This window comes from Neoarius graeffei, chromosome 7 (genome assembly GCF_027579695.1).
Source record: "Neoarius graeffei isolate fNeoGra1 chromosome 7, fNeoGra1.pri, whole genome shotgun sequence".
NCBI classification, from domain to species: Eukaryota; Metazoa; Chordata; class Actinopteri; order Siluriformes; family Ariidae; genus Neoarius; species Neoarius graeffei.
The window spans coordinates 52,106,547-52,132,766 of record NC_083575.1 but is presented as its reverse complement, the minus strand read 5'-3'; the positions used below and the strand labels follow the sequence as shown (position 1 = coordinate 52,132,766).

Here is a 26,220-nt window from a genome sequence, read left to right as displayed (position 1 = left end):
GAACACTTCAGTGGACACAGCGACATTTTTGAGTGCAGTGTCAGCTCAAATTAGATGAGCACCCTCCTTCAACATCAGTTCTGACTAATGTTTTATTCTGCTGGTTTGGGTCATGGAGGTGCAGTGGGTTGCCTCATAGCCCCAGCTCAGGTGACTGTCTGTGTGGAATTTCTGTGTATGTTCTGCTTATGTCCACAGAGAATGCCAGTTGGTGGATTGACTAAAATAAATTGTCCATAAGTGTGAATTTGTGTGTGGATGGTACCTTGTGATGGACTAGTGTCCCATCCATGGTGTAATCCTGCTGCACCCCCATTGTTCCTGGGATTTGGACATACCCAACAATTTTGGCCCATGGAATAAAGCTCAAAATATGTACGATAGTGATTCTGCATTATCCAACACTCTATATTCCAAAATATATTGAGTATAGTAGTCTTGGTCTCACTTGGGAAACCAGAAAATTGTTCAGGATTAAGGTTCAGGTCTTGCTATATGAAATTAAGACATTATTTTCTTAGTGATATATATTGATATAATTTGTCAATGACTCAGATTTTAGTGTAGAAAACTTATATATCGGTGGTGTAGTGGTTAGCGCTGTCGCCTCACAGCAAGACGGTCCGGGTTCAAGCCCCGTGGCCGGCAAGGGCCTTTCTGTGCGGAGTTTACATGTTCTCCCCGTGTCCGCATGGGTTTCCTCCAGGTGCTCCGGTTTCCCCCACAGTCCAAAGACATGCAGGTTAGGTTAACTGGTGACTCTAAATTGACCGTAGGTGTGAATGTGAGTGTGAATGGTTGTCTGTGTCGGCCCTGTGATGACCTGGCGACTTGTCCAGGGTGTACCCCGCCTTTCGCCTGTAGTCAGCTGGGATAGGCTCCAGCTTGCCTGCGACCCTGTAGAACAGGATAAAGTGGCTAGAGATAATGAGATTTTTATATATATATATATATAAGAAATGACAGGGCTGGTTCAGACTATGTGCTATTGCTCCCATCGTAACTTGCAGAAATTAAGCAGATGAGAACCAGAAAAGTCGTAAGGAAAAGAAGGGAGAATAAGGGTGCAAGTATTCATGCTATTTATGAGTCTACAGTAGCATACAAAATTTTTTTATTTATGTGCTGTATGTAAAAAAAAAAAGATTAAACTAGATGTACCATTGTTTGTACCATAGTGTTGCTTTTACCATATGTTTGCATCTCCTGCTCCATTCTTATTCTTTTCATCACCAGGTTTCTTCGATTGGAAGAAAGAAAAGAGGTTCATCCCTCACTCTGAGGAGCCTCGGTCATCCGATGTGGAGGCTGCTGCTGATGGTAATGACTCTAGTTTCTGTGTCTCTATTTCCTGAGTGCTGTAGCTTTAGCTCCATGTTGACAGACACAGCTTGCTTGGACCAAAGGGCATAAAGTGCAAAATTAATTATTAGCGAGTGCCCCTACCCTCTTTGAACCATCACATGGCATTTTTGTCGCGCCTGATGGACGTGTCCCAGGCGATCCTGTGTGACACCTGGGTTGCTGGGCGACGGCTAGCTGGGGGGTCCAACAGCACCTGAAAAAGGCTAGTGTTGCTCACCTTTCAGAGCATTACGCCACTCAGAACATCTCGTCTTAGGATGGCAGCAGAGGAGGGAGGCTACCGTGAGTGTTGAGTCTGTTTCATAAATGCTTTAGAGGTTCGTTTTGGGGAGAAATTGTACATTTGTACATTTTCAGTTTTCCTTTGGGTATGTTTAGGTGTCCTGTATAACCTGCTCTTATATAAAATGCATGTTTCTGGGTCTAAGTTTTCATACTTGTCTCTGTCTGTCTCTCTTTCTTTGTTGTTTCAGTTAAACTAATGGCTGAAAATGCTGAAGGATTCAGGCCAGTGCCCTCTGTAACCTCCCAGCAGGAGGTAACTCTGCCCTGTATCTAAATGATGAGGCTGAAACATGAGTCTAGTAATCCCTCTCTCTGTTCACTATTAGCCATTTTTGTCACATTTTTGCCCCTGATTCATACATTAATATTTCACTATTTGATAGTACTTACTTATACAGTGAGGGATCAGAGGAATAGTTTTATGAGTGATCTCTGATCTTTGGAACTTCACATAAAGCTGAGTCCTTTTAGTCACTTTGGGTCACAACTGTCTTTGTCTGGCAAACAGTCAACATGATGAAAAGTCAGATTTTGGCCAAAAAAAATTGTTTTCTGCCTGTAACATATTTAAATACATCTGCTTTAAGAAAACAGAAATATATTTCCTCGAAATGATAAAGAAATGTTTTTGTTAACATTCTAAACCTGCCTGCACTTTAAAAAAAAAAAAAAAAAATCATGTCGGGTATATACGGAGCCAGTTTCAAAAACAGCTTAAGACAGCTTAAGCTTTCATGGTCATATTTATTATTTGTATATCCCTGGTCAGCTCCAGTATAGCTGTGTCAGACATGTTCTCCTGGAAGACCCAGGATCCACTTGAGATATTAAATCCCTTATATCTCAGTTATAAAATGGCAAATACCCTGCGATGACCTGGCAACTTGTTCAGGGTGTACCCCGTCTCTCGCGCATAGTCAGCTGGGATAGGCTCCAGCTTGCCTGCGACCCTGTACAGAATAAGCGGTTACGGATAATGGATGGATGAATGGATAAAATGGCAAATAGTGGCTATGAAGGGACACATGTGGATGGTAATAATACTCAGACAGGCTGTGGCATTTAAGCACTGCCCAATTAGGATTAAGGGGCTGAAAGTATGCGAAGACAACATTCCTCACACCATTACACCACTAGCAGCAATCTGAACTGTTGATACAAAGCAGGTTGGGTTCATGGATTCATGCTGTTGGTGTTGAATTCTGACCCTACCATCTGATTGTTGGCAGAAGGAATTGAGATTCATCAGAACATTTTTCCAATTTTCAACTGTCTAGTTTCAGTATACCTGTGCCCACTGTACCCTCAGATTCTTGTTCTTGGCCGATAGGAGTGGAACTTGATGTGGTGGTCTGCTGTTGTAGTCCATCCCCCTCAAAATCTGACATCTATCCATCCATTATCTGTAGCCGCTTATCCTGTTCAGGGTCACAGGAGCCTATCCCAGCTGACTATGGGTGAGAGGCGGGGTACACCCTGGACAAGTTGCCAGGTCATCGCAGGGCTGAAACAGAGACAAACAACCATTCACACTCACATTCACACCTACGGTCAATTTAGAGCCACCAATCAGCCTAACCTGCATGTCTTTGGACTGTGGGGGAAAACTGGAGCACCCAGAGGAAACCCACGTAGACACGGGGAGAACACGCAAACTCCACACAGAAAGGCCCCCGTCAGCCACTGGGCTCAAACCCAGAACCTTCTTGCTGTGAGGTGACAGTGCTAACCACTACACCACCATGCCGCCCCAAAATCTGACATGCTATGCAAAATACTGAACTGCTCAGTACAGTTGTAGAGTGGTTATTTGAATTATTGTTGACTTTTTTGTCAGCTAGAACAAATCTGACCAATCTCCTCTGAATTCTCTAATCAACAAGTCATTTCTGCCTGCAGAACCACTGCTCACTGGATGATTTTTTTGTTTTTCAGACCATTTTGTGTAAACTCCAGAGACTGTTGTTTGTGAAAATTTCAAGAGATCAACAGTTTCTGAAATACTCAAACCAGTCAGTCTGGCACCAACAATTATCAAGTCAACTTTATTGTCAATTCGGCCATACAGTATGTACAGGACAGAGAGGGATTGAAATAGCATTTCAATTTCTCCCAGACACTCAGTGTAAACATAAATACACAAACAAAACAAGTCTCATCTCATCTCATTATCTCTAGCCGCTTTATCCTGTTCTACAGGGTCGCAGGCAAGCTGGAGCCTATCCAAGCTGACTACGGGTGAGAGGCAGGGTACACCCTGGACAAGTCGCCAGGTCATCACCGGGCTGACACATAGACACAGACAACCATTCACACTCACATTCACACCTACGGTCAATTTAGAGTCACCAGTTAACCTAACCTGCATGTCTTTGGACTGTGGGGGAAACCGGAGCACCCAGAGGAAACCCACGTGGACACGGGGAGAACATGCAAACTCCGCACAGAAAGGCCCTCGCCGGCCACAGGGCTCGAACCCGGACCTTCTTGCTGTGAGGCGACGGCGCTAACCACTACACCACCGTGCCGCCCAACAAAACAAGTCTCATCTCATCTCATTATCTCTAGCCGCTTTATCCTTCTACAGGGTCGCAGGCAAGCTGGAGCCTATCCCAGCTGACTACGGGCGAAAGGCGGGGTACACCCTGGACAAGTCGCCAGGTCATCACAGGGCTGACACATAGACACAGACAACCATTCACACTCACATTCACACCTACGGTCAATTTAGAGTCACCAGTTAACCTAACCTGCATGTCTTTGGACTGTGGGGGAAACCGGAGCACCCGGAGGAAACCCACGCGGACACGGGGAGAACATGCAAACTCCACACAGAAAGGCCCTCGCCGGCCCCGGGGCTCGAACCCAGGACCTTTTTGCTGTGAGGCGACAGCGCTAACCACTACACCACCGTGCCGCCCCAACAAAACAAGTATTAAATAAAAAAAAATCACACACATACAAAACCACACAAGCAGTAATAGTGCAAATGGTAATAGTGCAAAATGGCTTAGAACATGGGAGTATCTACAGTGTGCAAATAATGAGCCGTTTACAGGATGAGTAGTGACCAGATGTTGGGGGGGTGGAGTTGTGGTAAAGTGACAAGTGCCTTATTATTTTACGAGATGACAGATTAATTGTAGTAACAGTCCTGCCATGGTCAAAGTCACTGAGATCGCTGAGATCCTATTGTGATGTTTAATGTGAATGTTAACTGCAGCTGTTGACCTACATCTGTACAATATTATGTATTGTGCTGCTGCTACGTGACTGATTGAATAATTACATGAATGTCCAGGTTTACAGATGTTCCTATTAATGTGGATAGTGAGTGTATTTCAAATTAGGAAAACCTGTAGTGTTCAAAACTTTGCATTGTAGAAAATATTTTTTTAAATCACAATGTGAAAGGTTTTTGTAAATTTTCACTTATGTTGTGCTCTCTGTCTCACTCAGAGCTGTATTCTTCAGCTGGAGTTTACTAAACCAGAGAGAGGTGGGTTTGGCTTTTCTCTGGTGGGTGGAGTCAATGGCAGCAGTCTGCAAGTGAAGGATATCTGCTGTGGGGGTGTGGCTGAGCAGGATGGCCGTCTGCGTGTGGGAGACATCCTCCTGGAGGTGGCTGTCAGTAAAGGGTTTCTGTGCCCTTTCAGTTTTATTTAAACTTAGCCACATGACCAGAGCAGAATAATTCTAACCCTGAGCCTCTGCGTTCAGGTGAATGGTGTGATTGTGTCAGGATTGAGCCACGTTAAGGTAGTCGATATTCTGAGGAGAGCAGAGGGGGCAGTTCAACTGACTGTATACAGAGACATTTTCCCCATCACTTCCTGCACTGGTTCAAGTTCCTGTCCTGAAGACCCTCAAGAACACACTAAAGGTCTGCCACCTCACCATTCACTTCAGTCTTCGACCAACTATCCTGCATTTATTGTGTAACAATTAGAATAAACCACACAGAATATGGCTGCAATTGCTCAGTGGGTAAAATTCAATTACTGTAAGTGTTCATGCTATCATTGTATTTTAATCAAGGTTAAGTGTGGTGTATGTCTCTGGCAGGAGTAAGCTCACTTCTAGAGGTGCAGGAGGATCATTTGGCATTTCATTCATCCGGGTGTCCTGGAGTAAAGATGGAATGCGATCAGGTTTATAAAACACCCACACTATACAATTCAGACAATATGAATTGTATTTTGACTTTTGCGGGATGAATTCTCAAAATTAATAAGCACACGTCTTCAAATTACACTGAGCAGAAGATGCTGAAATTCAACAATGTGGCTGTCTTTATATTTCTCTCTCTCTCTCTCTCTCTCTCTCTCTCTCTCTCTGCAGGATAGTGGAAACTGTACACCTACTTTTCAGGGTTGTTGCCCAACTCTGAGTGTCGCAGATATGCTACAGAGCAGGTAAGTGTTATTTCTTTCTGTCTGACAATGGTCTAACTTTGTTTTCACCAGTATTCAGTATCTGCAAATGCTTATGTATAAAGGTTCCTCAAATAAAACTTTATTCTTTCATAATAGCATAATTGTTTCTCAATTATGATAGTAAATCTTACATCTTCAGTTGACCTTGAAACCTCTGACAGATTAATCATTACTGTACCAAATCCATCCATCCATCCATTATCTGTAGCTGCTTATCCTGTGCAGGGTCTCGGGCAAGCTGGAGCCTATCCCAGTTGACTATGGGCGAGAGGCGGGGTACACCCTGGACAAGTCACCAGGTCATCGCAGGGCTGACACATAGAAACAAACAACCATTCACACTCACATTCACACCTACGGTCAATTTAGAGCCACCAGTTAGCCTAACGTGCATGTCTTTGGACTGTGGGGGAAACCGGAGCACCCGGAGGAAACCCACGCAGACACGGGGAGAACATGCAAACTCCACACAGAAAGGTCCTCATTGGCCACTGGGCTTGAACCCAGGACCTTCTTGCCGCAAGGCGACAGTGCTACCCACTACACCACCATGCCGCCCACAAGAAAAGATAATTAAGTCCAATTACTGAACTGCAGAATGGCATAGTCGCTTGGTTTTGTGTTGCTTTGTGTAGAACACAAGGGGGCACCAACAAGTTATGAATGAAACAGACCCAACTTCCATCCATTATCTATAGACGCTTATCCTGTCCTCCAGGGTCGCAGGCAAGCTGGAGCCTATCCCAACTGACTATGGGTGAGAGGCGGGGCACACCCTGGACAAGTCGCCAGGTCATCACAGGGCTGACACATAGACACAGACAACCATTCACATTCACACCTACGGTCAATTTAGAGTCACCAGTTAACCTAACCTGCATGCCTTTGGACTGTGGGGGAAACCGGAGCACCTGGAGGAAACCCACGCGGACACGGGGAGAACATGCAAACTCCGCACAGAAAGGTCCTCATCGGCCGCTGGGCTTGAACCCAGGACCTTCTTGCCGTGAGGCGACAGTGATACCCACTACACCACCATGCCGCCCACAAGAAAAGATAATTAAGTCCAATTACTGAACTGCAGAATGGCATAGTCGCTGGGTTTTGTGTTGCTTTGTGTAGAACACAAGAGGGCACCAACAAGTTATGAATAAAACAGACCCAACTTTCCCACACTAAATACTAGGGCTTTGATTCTAGTGTACATCCTGTAGTGCACTATATTTAGCAGATTTTTGCATTTTATGAGGAAAAGTCAGAGGAAAATTAGTCTTGCATGATAAAAGCTCCTCAGAACACAGAAATGTGGCCATGTTCTCTGTTCATAACTGCCTTATACCCCTTTCAGGACAGATCCCCAGACGCAAAATCAAGAAAATTCTGGCAAAATCATGGAGAAAAATTACACAAACAGCTGGAGCAGTGATGATGATGATGATGATGATGATGATGATGATGATGATGACGACACTTCTCAGCCTTCCTCTACAGAAACAACACCACACACAGGTCGAGGAGACTGAATATTAGAAATTGGCTATATTTATATGCATTGAGACCAGGTTTAAAATGAAGTATGCAGAGTTCAATCACTGTATTAAAGTTACAAGTAAATGCTTAGTTTTATTATAAGAATATCAAACATGCATGCACTAAATTTTAGGTCCGCCTATTGTGTCAGAGGAGGAACTGACCAGACTTGCCCTGATCAGCTCACCTATGAATGGCCAGTACTCAGGGTCCAGACTCCAAAGTCTTATTCAAAATCTTCAGAATCAACTGGATCAGCATGACCTTGTCAAAGAGTTTCTGGTAGGTACTTTTCATTAGATTACAAATGAACATTGCTTGAATTATAAAATTTGAAAGGTTTGAAATGTGCCTAATTTGGAATTAATTAGAATGGAATAATCTCTCTCTCTCTCTCTCTCTCTCTCTCTCTCTCTTTTTTACAGTAGAGGTAAATTAAACATTCAGTCGAAAGCAAAATCATTACATAGTTTTGACATTTTGCATCCAGTTAATTTTCCTATGTTTGTGTTTTGTGTCCAATGAATCTATAGTGTCAAATGACTGACACCTGAGTGAGTTAAACATTAGCAGCTAAGACTGAATATACAGGCTATCAGTCCTAAATAACACATAATGGCATGACATTTATATCAGCCTAAAATTGGCTAGAAAATGTTATAGGCTGTGATTACAGCACAGCCTCTTCATGCTTTCCTTTAGTAAAAGATATTTAAAAATGTTTTGATATATATATCCATCTGTAGCCGCTTATCCTGTTCCATAGGGTCACAGGCAAGCAGGAGCCTATCCCAGCTGACTACGGGTGAGAGGCGGGGTACACCCTGGACAAGTTGCTAGATCATCGCAGGGCTGACACATAGAGACAAACAACCATTCACACCTACGGTCAATTTAGAGCCACCAATTAGCTTAACCTGCATGTCTTTGGACTGTGGGGGAAACCAGAGCACCCGGAGGAAACCCACGCAGACACGGGGAGAACATGCAAACTCCACACAGAAAGACCCTTGTCGGACACTGGGCTCAAACCCAGACCCTTCTTGCTGTGAGGCGACAGCACTAACCACTATACCACCGTGCCACCCTCCATTACAACACATTTGAATAAAATTACATTTCAGTAAACATATATAAATTAGGAGGTGGCACGGTGGTGTAGTGGTTAGCACTGTCGCCTCACAGCAAGAAGGTCCGGGTTCGAGCCCAGCAGCCGACAAGGGCCTTTCTGTGTGGAGTTTGCATGTTCTCCCTGTGTCCGCGTGGGTTTCCTGCAGGTGCTCCAGTATCCCCCACAGTCCAAAGACATGCAGGTTAGGCTAATTGGTGGCTCCAACTTGACCGTAGGTGCGAATGTGAGTGTGAATGGTTGTCTGTCTCTATGTGTCAGCCCTGCGATGACCTGGCAACTTGTCCAGGGTGTACCCCACCTCTCGCCTATAGTCAGCTGGGATAGGCTCCAGCTTGCCCGCGACCCTGTAGAACAGGATAAGCGGCTACAGATAATGGATGGATGGATTGATGGATGGATGGATGGATGGATGAATATATAAATTAGCATAAAACATCCAGAGTGAGTTTCCCAAGCGCATCGTAGCACAAAGATCATTGTTAAATGGTAGAGCAGGCATCACAATGAACACTCTCTCTCCTAGTTAAGATGCTCTTTGCGTTAAGAGGCTTTTGGGAAACCCACCCCAGGGCGGCACGATGGTGTAGTGGTTAGCACTGTTGCCTCACAGTAAGAAGGTCCTGAGTTCGAGCTCAGTGGCCAATGGAGGCCTTTCTGTGTGGAGTTTACATGTTCTCCCTGTGTCTGTATGGGTTTCCTCCAGGTGCTCCTGTTTCCCCCACAGTCCAAAGACATGCAGGTTAGGCTAATTGGTGGTTCTAAATTGACCGTAGGTGTGAATAGTTGTTTGTCTCTATGTGTCAGTCCTCTGATGATCTGGCAACTTGTTCAGGGTGTACCCCGCCTCTCGCCCATAGTCAGCTGGGATAGGCTCCAGCTTGCCCGTGACCCTGTACAGTACAGGATAAGCAGTTATAGATAATGGATGGATGGATGGATGGATGGATTAAACATTCAAACTCAGGAACTAGCATTATTCACTTCCTTCCAATTACAACTGTAGCAGCCCCCTTATGATTTACTGTTTCCTGAGCTTAAACGGTAATCTGAGTTATGTTGGGAAAAGTGTAATTATCCGTCATGAAAATCCTTTTACAATATTTGAGTTTCACTTACCTTTTATTTCATGATTTCACTCCTTAATGAGATTTATTCACACAATATTATGTCCATATCTTTTTTTGCTGTAGACATTAGGACATCTGACACCCTCAGATAACTGCCTGGTTGGAAAAGCACCAGAGAACCGAGAGAAGAACCGATACAGAGAAATCCTGCCCTGTAAGCCTTTCTGCAAGTATTTATTGCAAAGAAACACTGCTAAAACATTTTTTCATTCATTCATCTTCATTAACTGCTTTATCATGGTCACAGTGCAGCTAAAGCCTATCTCAGGAACACTAGGCATGAGGAAGTAATGTAACCTGGGTAGGACAACATTTGATCACAGTGTACCATGCACATACACATTCACACACTCATTCACACCTAGTGGCAATGTAGAGTAGCCAAACTCCCCACCCACATTAAAGGGTGTAATTTTACACTTCTCGTGAGTGTCTCTGTATGATTGAACTCCATCCATCCTCTTCCTGTGGTTTTCCAGGCCTTCTCTCTTGGCCTGAGTCTCACACTACAGCTTTTGTTATCAAGTTTATACTCCTTCATTTTTACATCATTTTGACTTGCAATTCCTCTTTTACTGTAATGGGAAGCAGTCTGAAAGATTTGTAAATCTCTGGGTTGGTACTATGTTTGTGTGAGAGAGCTATATGAGTCCCTGTGGAACACACACAGGGGATGTGTGTGCTCAGAGGCGGGCACTAAGGTACAATGCAGGACTTCTTGTACTGGCAGGAGGCAGACTGGCCCTCGCCTGCCCTTGAGTGTTTGTTTATTATCATGGCTGCTCACTGGGCTTCTGTTCTCCCAAATAAAGCCCCTAGGATCGCAAAGTGTGAGGCCCCTGGGACTTAACTGTTTTTGCTGGAAGTAGTTCAAGGCCTCCTATAAGAAGTTTGATGCCACCCATTGTGAGGATGTCTCTGCACGCATCTACATACTCTCGGAGAACTCCACTTCCCCTTGCAAGCCCCTTTTTTGTTTTCACTCTTTTTTTTTTCTTGAACCCCTTTCTCTCTGTGGCTGTTTAACATGTTTTTACAGGCAGGCCTCTTGTAGAGCATTACATGTAGGTCCAGTCTTACATGGAGGTCAGCAAGCGACCAGGATAATATAGGGAGAAATCATGTACCAAGGCTACATGCAGAGACATCTCAACATGCCTCCCTGCATTCCCACAAACATGACTGTATCAACCAAAATGGCTACCATGGGAATAGTCTAGACAATGCCACTCTATAACCTCATCCTGGCCTGCCTTTCTACTTTTTTATTTTAACTTATTTATTAAACCAGTGGGATAGTTTATTAATTTACTTCTTCACATTTAGCATTTATGCCTCAGATTAATAAAGCTATCAGATTTCAAAGCAGCAAAACAAACTATGATTAAAATACTAACAATTATTTTGTTTATTTTTGTTGACACGTGTGACCCACAGGGGTTCCAAAAGCATAGCCAGAGTGTCTTTCTTTTTCTTTTGTTACAGTGCTGGAAATCATAACTTTGGTCAAAGTTATTACATTTTCGAGTTCTTATAGTTATTAGCCCATTTGACTGGTGTTTTGAATTGAATAAGTTTAAGAGGTTTCATCTCAACCTCAATAACTCAAATGGAACTAATATGGAGTAGGTTTCCTGAAAACGTTGCCCTTTAGGGCTGAAGAGCGAGTTGAGAGACATTACGAAGAGCCTCTTTGCAGTGCACGTCCCCGATATAGGCATTAGTAGCTGCTAAATCCAGTTGATGAGGTCACATGGCGTTCATTTTTTACCAAAAAACAATAAAATATAGAGTGTTTAAAACATGTTAATATATTGTATCGTCATTAAGCATTACATATATAAAGTGGTAATTAATAATTGAAACTATTTTACATTTTTTGGGCAATTTTATTTATTTTTTTAAAATCCAAGCGTGTTTTTTTTAAAATTAAATGAATAAACATTCACACCAAAGAATGAGCAAATAATAAACTAAATAATTCAGTAAATGTGTTCCCTGTACCTGCTCATCTCACTGTTACCCAAAATATGCAGTCAGGATTATTTCAACTGTTATCCACAGTGCCAAGTTGGCAATGTTCTTGAGAGGAGAGAGAGAGAGTTTTGGTCTGTCTCTACCTAAGGAGGTGTGTGTGTGTATATATACAGTGGTGCTTGAAAGTTTGTGAACCCTTTAGAATTTTCTATATTTCTGCATAAATATGACCTAAAACATCATCAGATTTCACACACGTCCTAAAAGTAGATAAAGAGAACCCAGTTAAACAAATGAGACAAAAATATTATACTTGGTCATTTATTTATTGAGGAAAATTATCCAATATTGCATATCTGTGAGTGGCAAAAGTATGTGAACCTCTAGGATTAGCAGTTAATTTGAAAGTGAAATTAGAGTCAGTTGTTTTCAATCAATGGGATGACAATCAGGTGTGAGTGGGCACCCTGTTTTATTTAAAGAACAGGGATCTATCAAAGTCTGATCTTCACAACACATGTTTGTGGAAGTGAATCATGGCACGAACAAAAGAGATTTCTGAGGACCTCAGAAAAAGCGTTGTTGATGCTCATCAGGCTGGAAAAGGTTACAAAACCATCTCAAAAGAGTTTGGACTCCACCAATCCACAGTCAGACAGATTGTGTACAAATGAAGGAAATTCAAGACCATTGTTACCCTCCCTAGGAGTGGTCGACCAACAAAGATCACTCCAAGAGCAAGGCATGTAATAGTCAGCGAGGTCACAAAGGACCCCAGGGTAACTTCTAAGCAACTGAAGGCCTCTCTCACATTGGCTAATGTTCATGTTCATGAGTCCACCATCAGGAGAACACTGAACAACAATGGTGTGCATGGCAGGGTTGCAAGGAGAAAGCCACTGCCCTCCAGAAAGAACATTGCTGCTTGTCAGGAATTTGCTAAAGATCACATAGACAAGCCAGGCTATTGGAAAAATGTTTTGTGGATGGATGAGACCAAAATAGAACTTTTTGGTTTAAATGAGAAGCATTATGTTTGGAGAAAGGAAAACACTGCATTCCAGCATAAGAACCTTATCCCATCTGTGAAACATGGTGGTGGTAGTATCATGATTTGGGCCTGTTTTGCTGCATCTTGGCCAGGACGGCTTGCCATCATTGATGGAACAATGAATTCTGAATTATACCAGCGAATTCTAAAGGAAAATGTCAGAACATCTGTCCATGAACTAAATCTCAAGAGAAGGTGGGTCATGCAGCAAGACAACAATCCTAAGCACACAAGTCGTTCTACCAAAGAATGGTTAAAGAAGAATAAAGTTAATGTTTTGGAATGGCCAAGTCAAAGTCCTGACCTTAATCCAATGGAAATGTTGTGGAAGGAGCTGAAGCGAGCAGTTCATGTGAGGAAACCCACCAACATCCCAGAGTTGAAGCTGTTCTGTATGGAGGAATGGGCTAAAATTCCTCCAAGCCAGTGTGCAGGACTCATCAACAGTTACTGGAAACATTTAGTTGCAGTTATTGCTGTACAAGGGGGTCACACCAGATACTGAAAGCAAAGGTTCACATACTTTTGCCACTCACAGATATGCAATATTGGATCATTTTCCTCAATAAATAAATGACCAAGTGTAATATTTTCATCTCATTTGTTTAACTGGGTTCTCTTTATCTACTTTTAGGACTTGTGTGAAAATCTGATCATGTTTTAGGTCATATTTATGCAGAAATATAGAAAATTCTAAAGGGTTCACAAACTTTCAAGCACCACTATATATATATATATATATATATATATATATATATATATATATATATATATATATATATATATATAAATAACCCCGATTCCAAAAAAGTTGGGACAAAGTACAAATTGTAAATAAAAACGGAATGCAATAATTTACAAATCTCAGAAACTGATATTGTATTCACAATAGAACATAGACAACATATCAAATGTCCAAAGTGAGACATTTTGAAATTTCATGCTAAATATTGGCTCATTTGAAATTTCATGACAGCAACACATCTCAAAAAAGTTGGGACAGGGGCAATAAGAGGCTGGAAAAGTTAAAGGTACAAAAAAGGAACAGCTGGAGGACCAAATTGCAACTCATTAGGTCAATTGGCAATAGGTCATTAACATGACTGGGTATAAAAAGAGCATCTTGGAGTGGCAGCGGCTCTCAGAAGTAAAGATGGGAAGAGGATCACCAATCCCCCTAATTCTGCGCCGACAAATAGTGGAGCAATATCAGAAAGGAGTTTGACAGTGTAAAATTGCAAAGAGTTTGAACGTATCATCATCTACAGTGCATAATATCATCAAAAGATTCAGAGAATCTGGAAGAATCTCTGTGCATAAGGGTCAAGGCCGGAAAACCATACTGGGTGCCCGTGATCTTCGGGCCCTTAGACAGCACTGCATCACATACAGGCATGCTTCTGTATTGGAAATCACAAAATGGGCTCAGGAATATTTCCAGAGAACATTATCTGTGAACACAATTCACCGTGCCATCTGCCGTTGCCAGCTAAAACTCCATAGTTCAAAGAAGAAGCCGTATCTAAACATGATCCAGAAGCGCAGACGTCTTCTCTGGGCCAAGGCTCATTTAAAATGGACTGTGGCAAAGTGAAAAACTGTTCTGTGGTCAGACGAATCAAAATTTGAAGTTCTTTATGGAAATTAGGGACGCCGTGTCATTCGGACTAAAGAGGAGAAGGACAACCCAAGTTGTTATCGGCGCTCAGTTCAGAAGCCTGCATCTCTGATGGTATGGGGTTGTATTAGTGCATGTGGCATGGGCAGCTCACACATCTGGAAAGACACCATCAATGCTGAAAGGTATATCCAGGTTCTAGAGCAACATATGCTCCCATCCAGACGACATCTCTTTCAGGGAAGACCTTGCATTTTCCAACATGACAATGCCAAACCACATACTGCATCAATTACAGCATCATGGCTGTGTAGAAGAAGGGTCCGGGTACTGAACTGGCCAGCCTGCAGTCCAGATCTTTCACCCATAGAAAACATTTGGCGCATCATAAAACGGAAGATACAACAAAAAACACCTAAGACAGTTGAGCAACTAGAATCCTAAATTAGACAAGAATGGGTTAACATTCCTATCCCTAAACTTGAGCAACTTGTCTCCTCAGTCCCCAGACGTTTACAGACTGTTGTAAAGAGAAAAGGGGATGTCTCACAGTGGTAAACATGGCCTTGTCCCAACTTTTTTGAGATGTGTTGTTGTCATGAAATTTAAAATCACCTAATTTTTCTCTTTAAATGATACATTTTCTCAGTTTAAACATTTGATTTGTCATCTATGTTCTATTCTGAATAAAATATGGAAGTTTCAAAATTCCACATCATTGCATTCTGTTTTTATTTACAATTTGTACTTTGTCCCAACTTTTTTGGAATCGGGGTTTTTTATATATATATATATATATATATATATATATATATATATATATATATATAAAATGAGGTCAATTCAACCTCCTTAGGTAGACAGATCAAAATCTCTCTCTCTCTCTCACACACACAATGTTACAGGTGCATCTCCTTTATGACACTAAATGTGATAATTATTTGCCTAATGGAGTTAAATTTGATGAAAATGTTGCGATATCAATAAGACATTATGATATCCATACGTAATTCCATAACATATTGAAATGAATGAATGAACCCTTTATTGTCACTTAGTCACAAGTACCAGCGAAATTAGCAGTCAACCCGTCCGTACATATACACATACATACAATTGACACAGGGGAGTAGACAGGACAGGAAGACAGGGATGAAAAATACAGAGTAACATGAGGGGAGGGGAGGATAAAAAAGCAACCCCCACACTATGCTCCTGTGGGGAGTACAGTGTGGGAACATTAAAAAAACACCTCAGCACATAAGCACAAAAATAACACAGTACACTTTACACATGACTCGGGACTCGAGGGGGAAGGGGGTGAGGGAGGGGGCGATCATGGGGGGGAGGGGCATAGGTAACCCAGCGCAAACAAGCAGTCCGGTCCTGCAGCCGAAGACAGCGCTTACCCACTTGTCACACTGGGGGTAAAAGCGGCAACCGTGGGAAGTGGGGGAAGGAATACGAGAGAGTCTAACAGCAGTGATCTTCAGGGGGGAGTTGTTATCCCAGCAACGGCCTTGGCCAAGGCCAGTGCTGTCTGAGGGAGCTGAAAGCAGATAAGATTGGGATTGTTTGGTCTTGGGGCGAGTAGACGCATTCCTTTACACGACTACTCTGTTTGTCCATTCTGGTCTCCGAATCGATCCATTTTCCTTTGCAAAGCCAAAAGCTTCTCCATGATGTTATCCATGTTGCGGTTCAAGTTCTGAATAGCCACAGTCTGAGTGCCGACAGCTCTGCCCACCACTTCAATCATGTCGGGCAGCTTTATGGGGCTTTGGATAGCTGTCACCATTTTCTGATTTCCTCGATAAACCAGGGCAATGCCTAATCCAATCAGCAAAAGTCCTGTAATCATGGTTCCGAATAGGTAGATGCCTTCAATGTCCTCCACAGAAAGAACCGCCAGGCACACGACCCGCCATCTCTCCCATGCGTCCATCATGTAGCCAGCTGCAAACGTTCCGGCAGGACAGGCTGGTTCCCCCAAACCCAAGCTTCTCGTCGGGAAGATTGTGTCAATTGCGTGAAGAGACCAGTTTATCAATTCCATGATTTTTAGTTCGGAGAACAGTGCGGAGAGAGTCTCTCAAAAGTATAGACAATAGACAGACGAAACAGCAGAAGCAGGAAAGATAAGGGAAGGGAGAGGCAGAGAAATGCGACCGCCTTCCGTGAGAGCACGGAGAAGAATACAGGGTGTTTCAAAAAATTTGATATTATTTGAGATGTATATATCCCAGAAACTACATAGTCTAGGCAAATGAAACTGAACAGGCTTAATGTTGAGCAATATAAGATTTATTCCTCAAAATTTGAATGAGAAAATCAAAGGTATGTGGATTCCATGAGCAATTTCACAAATTTTCGTCTTGTTTGACTGTGTTCGAGCATACTCTAACACACAAAACACCTTTTCTTTTCCAGTGAATGGCATTTCTATACCTAAAAAGATAAAAGCAAAAAACATTAATCATAAAATTTTGACCTGTTTCCACACATGCTGTTAAAATTTGACATCAATTGAATGAGAATTGGCAAAGTTATTAGATTGTGAAATGATATCAAATTTTTTGAAACACCCTGTGTATTGATAATGTTTTGCATATATTTATTTAATAATTACTGTAACTCAATGTACTTGTAATGCACAAGTAAAATAATTGACCAGTTCCCCCGTTGACTGTGAGAGTCCCTCGGAGGCGCATGCGCATTCTGTGTATTCAGCTGTGAGCGAGTTGCTCTTTGTTGTGAAAGAGTGGTCCGGGTCCCTCGTAAATTCAGAGCAAACTAAAGGACTACTTTGTCTACAATGTTGTTCGGGAAAACCACGTTAGCTTGACGATGGATTTTAGGAGGTAATTGAAGACACTCTTGGCCTTAAGAGGCTTTTGGGAAACCTACCCATGTTCTGTTGGTGGAAATAATAAACAGGAATTTTTTAAAAATCTCCAATAAATAGCCATAATATTACACACATTTAAAATAATAAGGTTAATATTTGAATAGTTGGATCCCTGGCTGTAAATGGTTTGAAAATCTCTGGTTTTGAAAGTAGATACAGTGCATCATTGCAGTCCAGTGAATGTGTGAACCAGGGAATACAACTTCACCTTCCTAACATATTATGTCGTATTAATTAGCTGAAGTTGATCCATTAATATGCTGAGAATTAACTAGAACACTTAGTTTCATAATGAGGAATAGAGCAGCACAGTGGTGTAGTGGTTAGCACTGTCGCCTTGCGGCAAGAAGGTCCAGGTTCGAGCCCCGTTGCCGATGAGGGCCTTTCTGTGCGGAGTTTGCATGTTCTCCCCGTGTCTGCGTGGGTTTCCTCCGGGTGCTCCGGTTTCCCCCACACTCCAAAGGCATGCAGGTTAGGTTAACTGGTGACTCTAAATTGACCGTAGGTGTGAATGTGAGTGTGAATGGTTGTCTGTGTCTATGTGTCAGTCCTGTGATGACTTGGTGACTTGTCCAGGGTGTACCCCGCCTTTCACCCGTAGTCAGCTGGGACTCCAGCGACCCTGTAGGACAGGATAAGCGACTACAGATAATGGATGTGAGGAATAAAATAGGAAAATAATCAATGAAGGTGTGGCATTATCATTGTAAAGTTAATTATTTTCTATAATAGCACAGCCTGAAGTGGTTTATTAATAAATATTTAACCATAAATATTCATTATATGTATCAGGTTGCAGTTACGTTTACAGTAATGTTGTGTACAATCCACAAAACAAGATAATTCCTGCTCTGTAATGTTATAGCAGCTACAAACAGTCATTCCTTCACTTTCTCTTGAAGTTTATAAGCCAATTCTTTTTTATCTAGTTACAGTGAAATACAAAATGCCACACTCTCCACCCTGAGACTTAACTTTTTATGTAAGAAAATGTCTGTCTTTCCATTACAAACCCTGGCTTTTGAACTTGCTGCTGATAACACTCTGGATGGTTCTTTTTGTCTTTTTGTTCAGAGCATACAGCATTCATTTCTTATTAAAAAAAAAGACCTGGAATACTGATTCACCTGACCACAATACTCATTTCCATTGAGCGATGGTCCATCCCAGATGTCTCCGAACCCAGAGTAGTTGACAGCACTTCTGGACACAGTTGATATAAGGCTTCCTTTTTGTACAGTAAAGTTTTAACTGGCATTTCTGGATGTAACTCTGTACTGTAGTACTTGAAAAGGCTTGACAAAGTAATCCTGAGCTCATGTGGTTATGAATGATGCTTCTTGATACCGTCTGAGGGATTATAGATCACAGGTGTTCAGCTTAGGCTTGTGCCCTTCCCCTTTACACAGCAAAATCCCTCTGGATTCCTTATTATTCACTATAGTGGGTGAAATATCAAAACCCCTTTGTATATTTATTTGAGGAACATTGTTTTTTAAACATGTCAATAATTTTCCTTATGCCTTTGTTGACAAACTGGAGATCCTCAGTCCATCTTTGCTTCTCAAAGACTAGGCCTTTCCTGGATACTGATTTTGTACCAAATCATGATTACAATCACCTGTTGACTTCATCTGTTTCAAATCACATCATTATTTAATTGCTTTACCTCATTACGAGCCCTAAATTGCCCCCATTCCAACTTTATTTTGTGATATGTTCCAGGCCTGAAATGCAGGAATAGATGTATATCTCATTATCTCATCTCATTATCTCTAGCTGCTTTATCCTTCTACAGGGTCGCAGGCAAGCTGGAGCCTATCCCAGCTGACTACGGGCGAAAGGCGGGGTACACCCTGGACAAGTTGCCAGGTCATCACAGGGCTGACACATAGACACAGACAACCATTCACACTCACATTCACACCTACGGTCAATTTTAGAGTCACCAGTTAACCTAACCTGCATGTCTTTGGAGTGTGGGGGAAACCGGAGCACCCGGAGGAAACCCACGCGGACACGGGGAGAACATGCAAACTCCACACAGAAAGGCCCTCGCCGGCCCCGGGGCTCGAACCCAGGACCTTCTTGCTGTGAGGCGACAGCACTAACCACTACACTACCGTGCCACCCCTAGATGTATATTAACAAATGAAATGAAGTTGACCAGACAAAAAAACATAAAATATCTTGGGTTCATTCTATCTGCAATGAAATACAAGTCAACGTAAATTTAAAAATCAGTGCTTTATTTTTTTTCATTTGCATTTTGATACCATCCCAACTTTTTTCTGATTTGGGGTTGTAGAAAATGAATCTACAATATCTGACCAATCAGAAATGAGAATTCAACACTACTGTGATATAATAATACTTAATACAGAATTTGGCAATATTAATAGATGTTGCTATGGGTGCTTTAGATAACTTGTGCAGTGTTAAGCCAAAATTAATGACCTCATCATAACTTGTACAAAAACGATAATGAACTCAAGTTCCAATAAACATTTTATGATAGACTCAAAATACAGCACTGATACATGAGCAGTTGCAAAAACAATAAAAGATGTCCTTAAAATGACCTGAAATTAACCTCGAAAATCATTTGAACTCTCATATTTCTACACACAGATGATAAGACACGAGTTCCTGTGGGAGAGAAACAGGACTACATTAATGCCAGCTACATTCGGATGAAGGTTGGCCCAGATGAGTTTTTCTACATCTCATCACAGGGACCTCTACCCAACACTCAGGACTGCTTCTGGCAGATGGTTTGGGAGAACAAATCTGACATCATTGCCATGATGACCCGGGAAGTGGAGCGCGGCAGAATCAAATGCCACAAGTACTGGCCTGAGAAACGTGATGTTCCCATAGAAACTAGCCACTACCAGTTGATCCTGGACAACTATCAGAAACTAGACTACTTCCACATCAAGGTCATCAAGATGGTAGAGAAAGAGGTGAGAGATAGACCCTAGAGAGGTAGCGTTTAGTGATGGATTGGCCATTGTATTCTTAATAGTGATTGTAGAACGCTGAGGCTTCACAGTTTGCTTATTCATCAATACTTCTTATTTACTTTTACTGTTATTTGTCATTATTTTTATTGGTTTTCAGTTTGAATGTCCAGAATGGTCAGTTTGATGTTGATTTATCTTCATTCTGTTCCTGTAGGAAGTGTATCGTTATCCCTTCTTTTCTATACAGTCTCTTACACTTTCATTCCATTTGCATTTTGTAGTCACTCACAGAAAGATACTTGTTTGTCTTTAAGTGTACAAAATATGAGGGATAATATTTCGTCCCAAAGTAAATGTCCATATGGGGAGGATGAAAAAAAAGACCAAATAGAACAAGTCCTCATCCTCTTATACCCTGTGCTCGATTCTAGACTGGAGCCACACACTTTGTGAAGCACCTGAAGTTCACCACATGGCCGGACCACAGCACGCCTTGCTCTTCTAAGCAGCTAGTGCACTTTATCCGATACATGCGTGCAGTACACTTAAACGGGCCCATCACAGTGCACTGCAGCGCAGGCATAGGCCGGGCCGGCGTCCTCATCTGCACTGACATCATCCTCGGCCTCATAGAGAGGGACCTCACTGTGAGTGTGTGGTACATGCTTTCCATGTGGTACATGTTTTTCCATTGACATATTTGTCTGGTGAGTCACACAATAATGTAATTAGGAAAAAAATATAAATGATGAACAATGCTTTTCATCTAACTGTCCGAGCAGTTCCACAGTAAACAAAATAAATGTGAACGTATTTATAACACAATATGCTGTACTAAGGGGTGGCATGTTGCCACAGTGGGTAAAATTCTTGCCCCACAGCTCCAGGGTCATGGGTGATCTCAGGTCACTGTCTGTGCAGAGTTTCACATTATCGTCCCGTGTCTGCATGGGTGTCTTCTGGGATTACTGTTTTCCTCCTACTGTCCAAGAACAAGCATATACACTGGTTGGCTATGCTAAATTTTGGAGGGTGTCTTGCAATTGACTGGTATCCCATCAAGCATGAATTCTCCTGCACTGCACTCAGTGTTACCAGGATAGATTCTGGATCCACACTGATCTTGACCAGGACAAAACTGTTACTGCAGATGATTAATAAATGCTGTAATACACTGAAAAAAATGCATCTTCACAAAAGAAAATATCTTGAATACAGTCAAATTTATCTAGTATTTCCTATTAAATGATTATAATAAACCAAATATAAGATTATTAAAGATAGACTGCCTTTCAGATTTTTCAAGTGTAGGTCATAAAAATAATTTTCTCTGACACCCAATTATTTTTGTTTAGTGGACCGAAAGCTACTGAATTCAAATCACAGACTTCCAATTTTATTAGTTTTTTTTTTTTTAATAGAACAATTAATGAATTTAGGGCCACGTGGCCCTCAATTCTCTGCTATTTTTTCCTGCTTCACCATGACCCAATTCAAGATATTACATCACACATTACGTGGTGGGATTTACCCATTCGCGCAAGGCATTGTGGGATACAAATTTGAAACAGGAATGAAACATGAAAGACCGACTACAGTGATGAAAAGTGAGAAGAAAAGACATTGTTGTGAAGGAAAGGAAACGCAGGACCAAACTAATAAATATCGGCGGTCAGCGAGCACCTCAGTGTGATCAGCTGTTCGTTTAGTGACAGAATGATGTAACTGTCAGTGCACGGTCAAAGGTAAACCTGTAGATGGCAGTAATGCAACACTGTGGATGCCAACTGCTGTAAAACCCAAAAGAAGAAAAAAGAAGGTAAACCTGTGCATGCATACACAGACTTCCTCTGTCTGCTTGACTGCATGAACCGAGCGATTTCATGCACATTATTTGCTAGGGAATCACTTCAAATTAATAACTTCCCAGCCACAGAATGGCCTGGAGTTTTGTTGTTGTTTTTTGAGATATTACAGAAATAAACATATATCACAATGACCAAATTTTAGAGGGAACTAAAATTGTCAAATTAAAAAAATTGTCAAATTAAAAAAGTCAAAATTAAAATGCGTAAAAAAAACCATGCTTAAAATTAAGAAAGTTATCTGACAATAGAACAGGACTATTTCTAGCAGTGTAAAAAAAAAAGTTTAATAATCTAATATTTAGTTTATTGTAATCTTATAATAGGAAATGCTGGACAAATTTGACTATATTCAAGCTATTTTCACTTGCTCAGATTTCATTTTTGGCAGTGTAAACCAATAAAGGTGAGTAAGGAGGAAAATAAGACCACAGTAGTCCAAAATGCTTGGCCATAGTAAATTCATAAGGCATAAACATGAGTATACATTCATTTCATTTTAACAACATGGACGTTAACTAGAACAAAAACAATGGGGACATGACCTCATATTAATAACAAGACACCTGTTTCACGAACTGGGGTAGAGTGGTAAAGAAAGGGGCAATAAAGGTGAGCGAACAAAATGTGGCAATGATAGAGGCAGAAAAGAAAAAAGAAAACTTACTCAACTGACAATAAATATTTCCGGCATGATAATTAGCAAATGATTTGAAATTCACTTGGTCTTATTTTGTTCCTGCTTCTTTTAACTTTTATTTTTAAAACCATCAAATTTAATGAAGTATGATCTGATTTCCTCTTTGACCTGTTCATAACACACACCGACCTGCACCTGCTTTCTCAGATTAATGTTAGTGAGATTGTGAAGGAGATGAGGCTCCAGCGCCACGGAATGATCCAAACCAAGGTCAGTAAGCCAAGCTGCTAGATGTAAAGTGAAATGTATAAAATCACAGTGTGACTTATTATTTAGGATTTCATATCCCACACTAATTAGAGAGTTTATAGATCCAAAAGCTGCCAGATTCCCACCCATCCCTGATAACCACTAATGTATCATCTCTGATTTAAGCAGTCTGTAATTAGCTGTCTCAAAGGAATGTCTCTCTGTTTCAGGAAGGGCATGTGTTTGCTTTTGTATACTTTGATATATGATTTACAGACACCGATATGAAAATTGCCCAGGCAGGGTTTCATTAATGAGACTGAGTTTATGGACTTACTGTTGTTCTTTCTGTTTCCAGGAACAGTACGTCTTCTGTTACAAAGTGTGGCTGGACGTGCTGCAGAGCATCTCCCTTCTTCATGGCAACCAGTGGCAATCAGAAACCCCCTTGTGAATGAGTGAATGAGTTCTGGCTTTTTTCCACGCTAAGTTATTCCACAGTTTCCTCAGTGGGGCGACAGCTCTCATCTGTTTGAACGGTGTTGAAATACTGTTATATGAAGTTAATCATGTGCACTGAGTTTGAGTTTCAGTGCTGTTCTGATCGTTTAGTATTAAATATATGGCACAGGAAGCACACTAGACATTTTCATCAACTGTGTTATGACCTTGTATGACTCGATTTATATCTTCACCTACCATGTATAACTCAAAGCACAGATTTCCTAGCCATCAACGGCTCTTCGTTATTTTGCCTTGAATGTGTAATCAGTTACAATCTACTGAATATATAGAAATGTGTCTGTTAATATGAAACATGTTTGTCATTATTGTTACTACAATTATTTAAGACAAGATCAACACTGCACAATATCATGACAACAGCAACAAAAGCAACAGCAATATGAGCTAACAATCGACTGATATTTTATGTATGATTTAAAAAAAAAATCAAGACAACTAGAAGTCATTGTTATATTTTTCTTAGACACGGCTTAATCATTCTAAAGAGTTATATTTACTTTTAAGAGCTAAAAAGAAAACATTGAGTAAAGTGCCTTTTAATTTGTCCTGTTGAGCAGTTTTCTCAGTCATCTCCCTCACCAAAGGAAACAAATTATGGCTGCTAGCTGCCTCAAACAAACAAACAAACCATTAACCCAAAGATGAATGGGTGAAAATACTGTATGAGATTAGCAACTAGAGCCTTCTTATTAGCATTTGCAGATTCCCAAACCTGAGCAATGGGCATTAAATAATGCCATTAATAACACTTTTTTTCTCATAATAATCTTTTTACTGACATTTATAGTTTCTCTCATCTCACTGGTGCACTTGTGATCGAATTTTTAAAAGGACAAAAGAAAGATGGCGGGCTTTTCAGTTAAAATTTTTGTTTTTTTGATCAGGACTATATTGAAAATAGGTGACATCAAGTAAAATCATGCATAAATCAGAATTAGGTAGAAGTTTATGATTCTTTTTACACACAAACACTAATATTTGAGTGAGTTAAGGGTATAGAAATACAAAATAAAGGATATACATTTCTGGTATCTCCCCTTGCTAACACGTTTTTTTGTTTATTTGGTATAAAAACAGTACATTAGATACATCAACTCACAAATTGTAAAATATACAATAGTGAATGAGTAAAATTTCTACCACCGTGTATTATACTGAGGATTACTCAAAAAAGTCCAATAGGGGACTTATTTCCATTGAGGTCCTCATGTGTAGTGGAAATAAAATAACCAGGGTGTACAAAGAATTATTAAATACAACAGCAATTAAAAAATACAATCATAACTTAAAGAAACTAAACATTTATGTTCAAAAATGTGATATTAAGAAAAACGAACAAAAGTGTCCTCCGATACAGCTAGAAAATTATCAAATAAAATGTCAGAAATATCAAAAATGTCAGATTTTTAGTATCCCGTGTTTTTTTGTTTGTTTGTTTTTTAAACATTTTCAAAATATGTTTGCAAACTTTAAATTATTTATGACCTAGATAAGGCATAGTGCATGTCTGGCATCAAAAACATGAAATAGCATTAGCAGTACAAAAACTGCCAATATTCCAAAGTACATTTCCTATACAGTACATCATTAAATTAAAGTATGAGAGATTCTTATTTATTCTGTAATGCTTAAGAGTCCAGGTTTTCTTGTCATTTTTGTTAGCGTTTAAAATGCCTTGGTGAAACATGATTCATTCTGTTCTCCAGGTTGAAATGGAGTTTATGTACATGCTGTTACACTACATGGACACACTGAAGCTGCTGTTTATCCAAGATCATTTTGCTGTTTGTGCTGTACTGTTATGATTTTTTATGATTATTCTTGTTGTGTAGAGATGTGCTGCTGTTATTTGTTCACACTTTAGATATACAGTACACTTGCAGTGTCTTCAGAATCTCTACAGTGAATGTATTATACTTAGAAATGCTTAAATATCTAGTAATGTGTTATTTTAGTTATTTTGCTAATACTAAAAATAACAGCGACCCTTACATTATATAAGTGTATATATAAAATAGTCACTAATTGATTCTGAAGTGTGAAAGTTTCAAGTTTAACAATGTGCTGAGACTGTTCTGTAGAGTAGACTGATATCGACACAGCTTTGATGGATATCTGTGTTTGCTGATTTCCTCACATGGTTGCAGGTCTCGCTACAGTTTCACAGTTTCTGATGCATTTCAGGGGTGAAAAATAAACAGGATTTGCCTGTCAAAGACACGGCACATGAAGCAGGGTGCTCATGTTCAGCTTTTACTGCTGAATAAATACAGCCTCTCCCATGGATCATAGTGACAGTATGGAAAGCCCAAGAATGTTGTGTTCAGGAGTGGGAAAAACCAGGTCCTCTTATCCTCTCAGTTGTGGTAGTGAAGTTTTCTTTAAGGGAACGTATAGGTCTCTTACACCACAAAACAAAAATAATCAGTATTTTTATCTGGAATAAGAAACAATATCGCTGTGAATTAGAGTACACTATTGTGTGTATTGCTGTAGTTTATTGCCTACCTTCAGGCTGTCAGATTTTTGTAGAAGCCCATCTGGAA

The 26,220-nt window shown here is 40.8% G+C and overlaps 1 protein-coding gene across 1 annotated transcript in view; it reads left to right on the top strand.

Moving 5' to 3' along the window:
* The window catches only part of ptpn20 (protein tyrosine phosphatase non-receptor type 20), a 67,357-nt gene extending 43,483 nt beyond the window's left edge, over positions 1-23,874 (top strand). The window contains exons 34-46 of the mRNA XM_060925911.1: positions 1,237-1,320; positions 1,839-1,903; positions 5,110-5,271; positions 5,371-5,533; positions 5,719-5,801; positions 5,992-6,065; positions 7,435-7,595; positions 7,750-7,898; positions 9,939-10,029; positions 20,061-20,395; positions 20,827-21,042; positions 23,108-23,170; positions 23,508-23,874. Of these exons, the coding sequence (XP_060781894.1) occupies positions 1,237-1,320; positions 1,839-1,903; positions 5,110-5,271; positions 5,371-5,533; positions 5,719-5,801; positions 5,992-6,065; positions 7,435-7,595; positions 7,750-7,898; positions 9,939-10,029; positions 20,061-20,395; positions 20,827-21,042; positions 23,108-23,170; positions 23,508-23,603 (1,742 nt within the window). The 3' untranslated portion in view covers positions 23,604-23,874. The remainder of the gene's footprint in view (positions 1-1,236; positions 1,321-1,838; positions 1,904-5,109; positions 5,272-5,370; positions 5,534-5,718; positions 5,802-5,991; positions 6,066-7,434; positions 7,596-7,749; positions 7,899-9,938; positions 10,030-20,060; positions 20,396-20,826; positions 21,043-23,107; positions 23,171-23,507) is intronic.
* Positions 23,875-26,220: the final 2,346 nt, after the last annotated feature.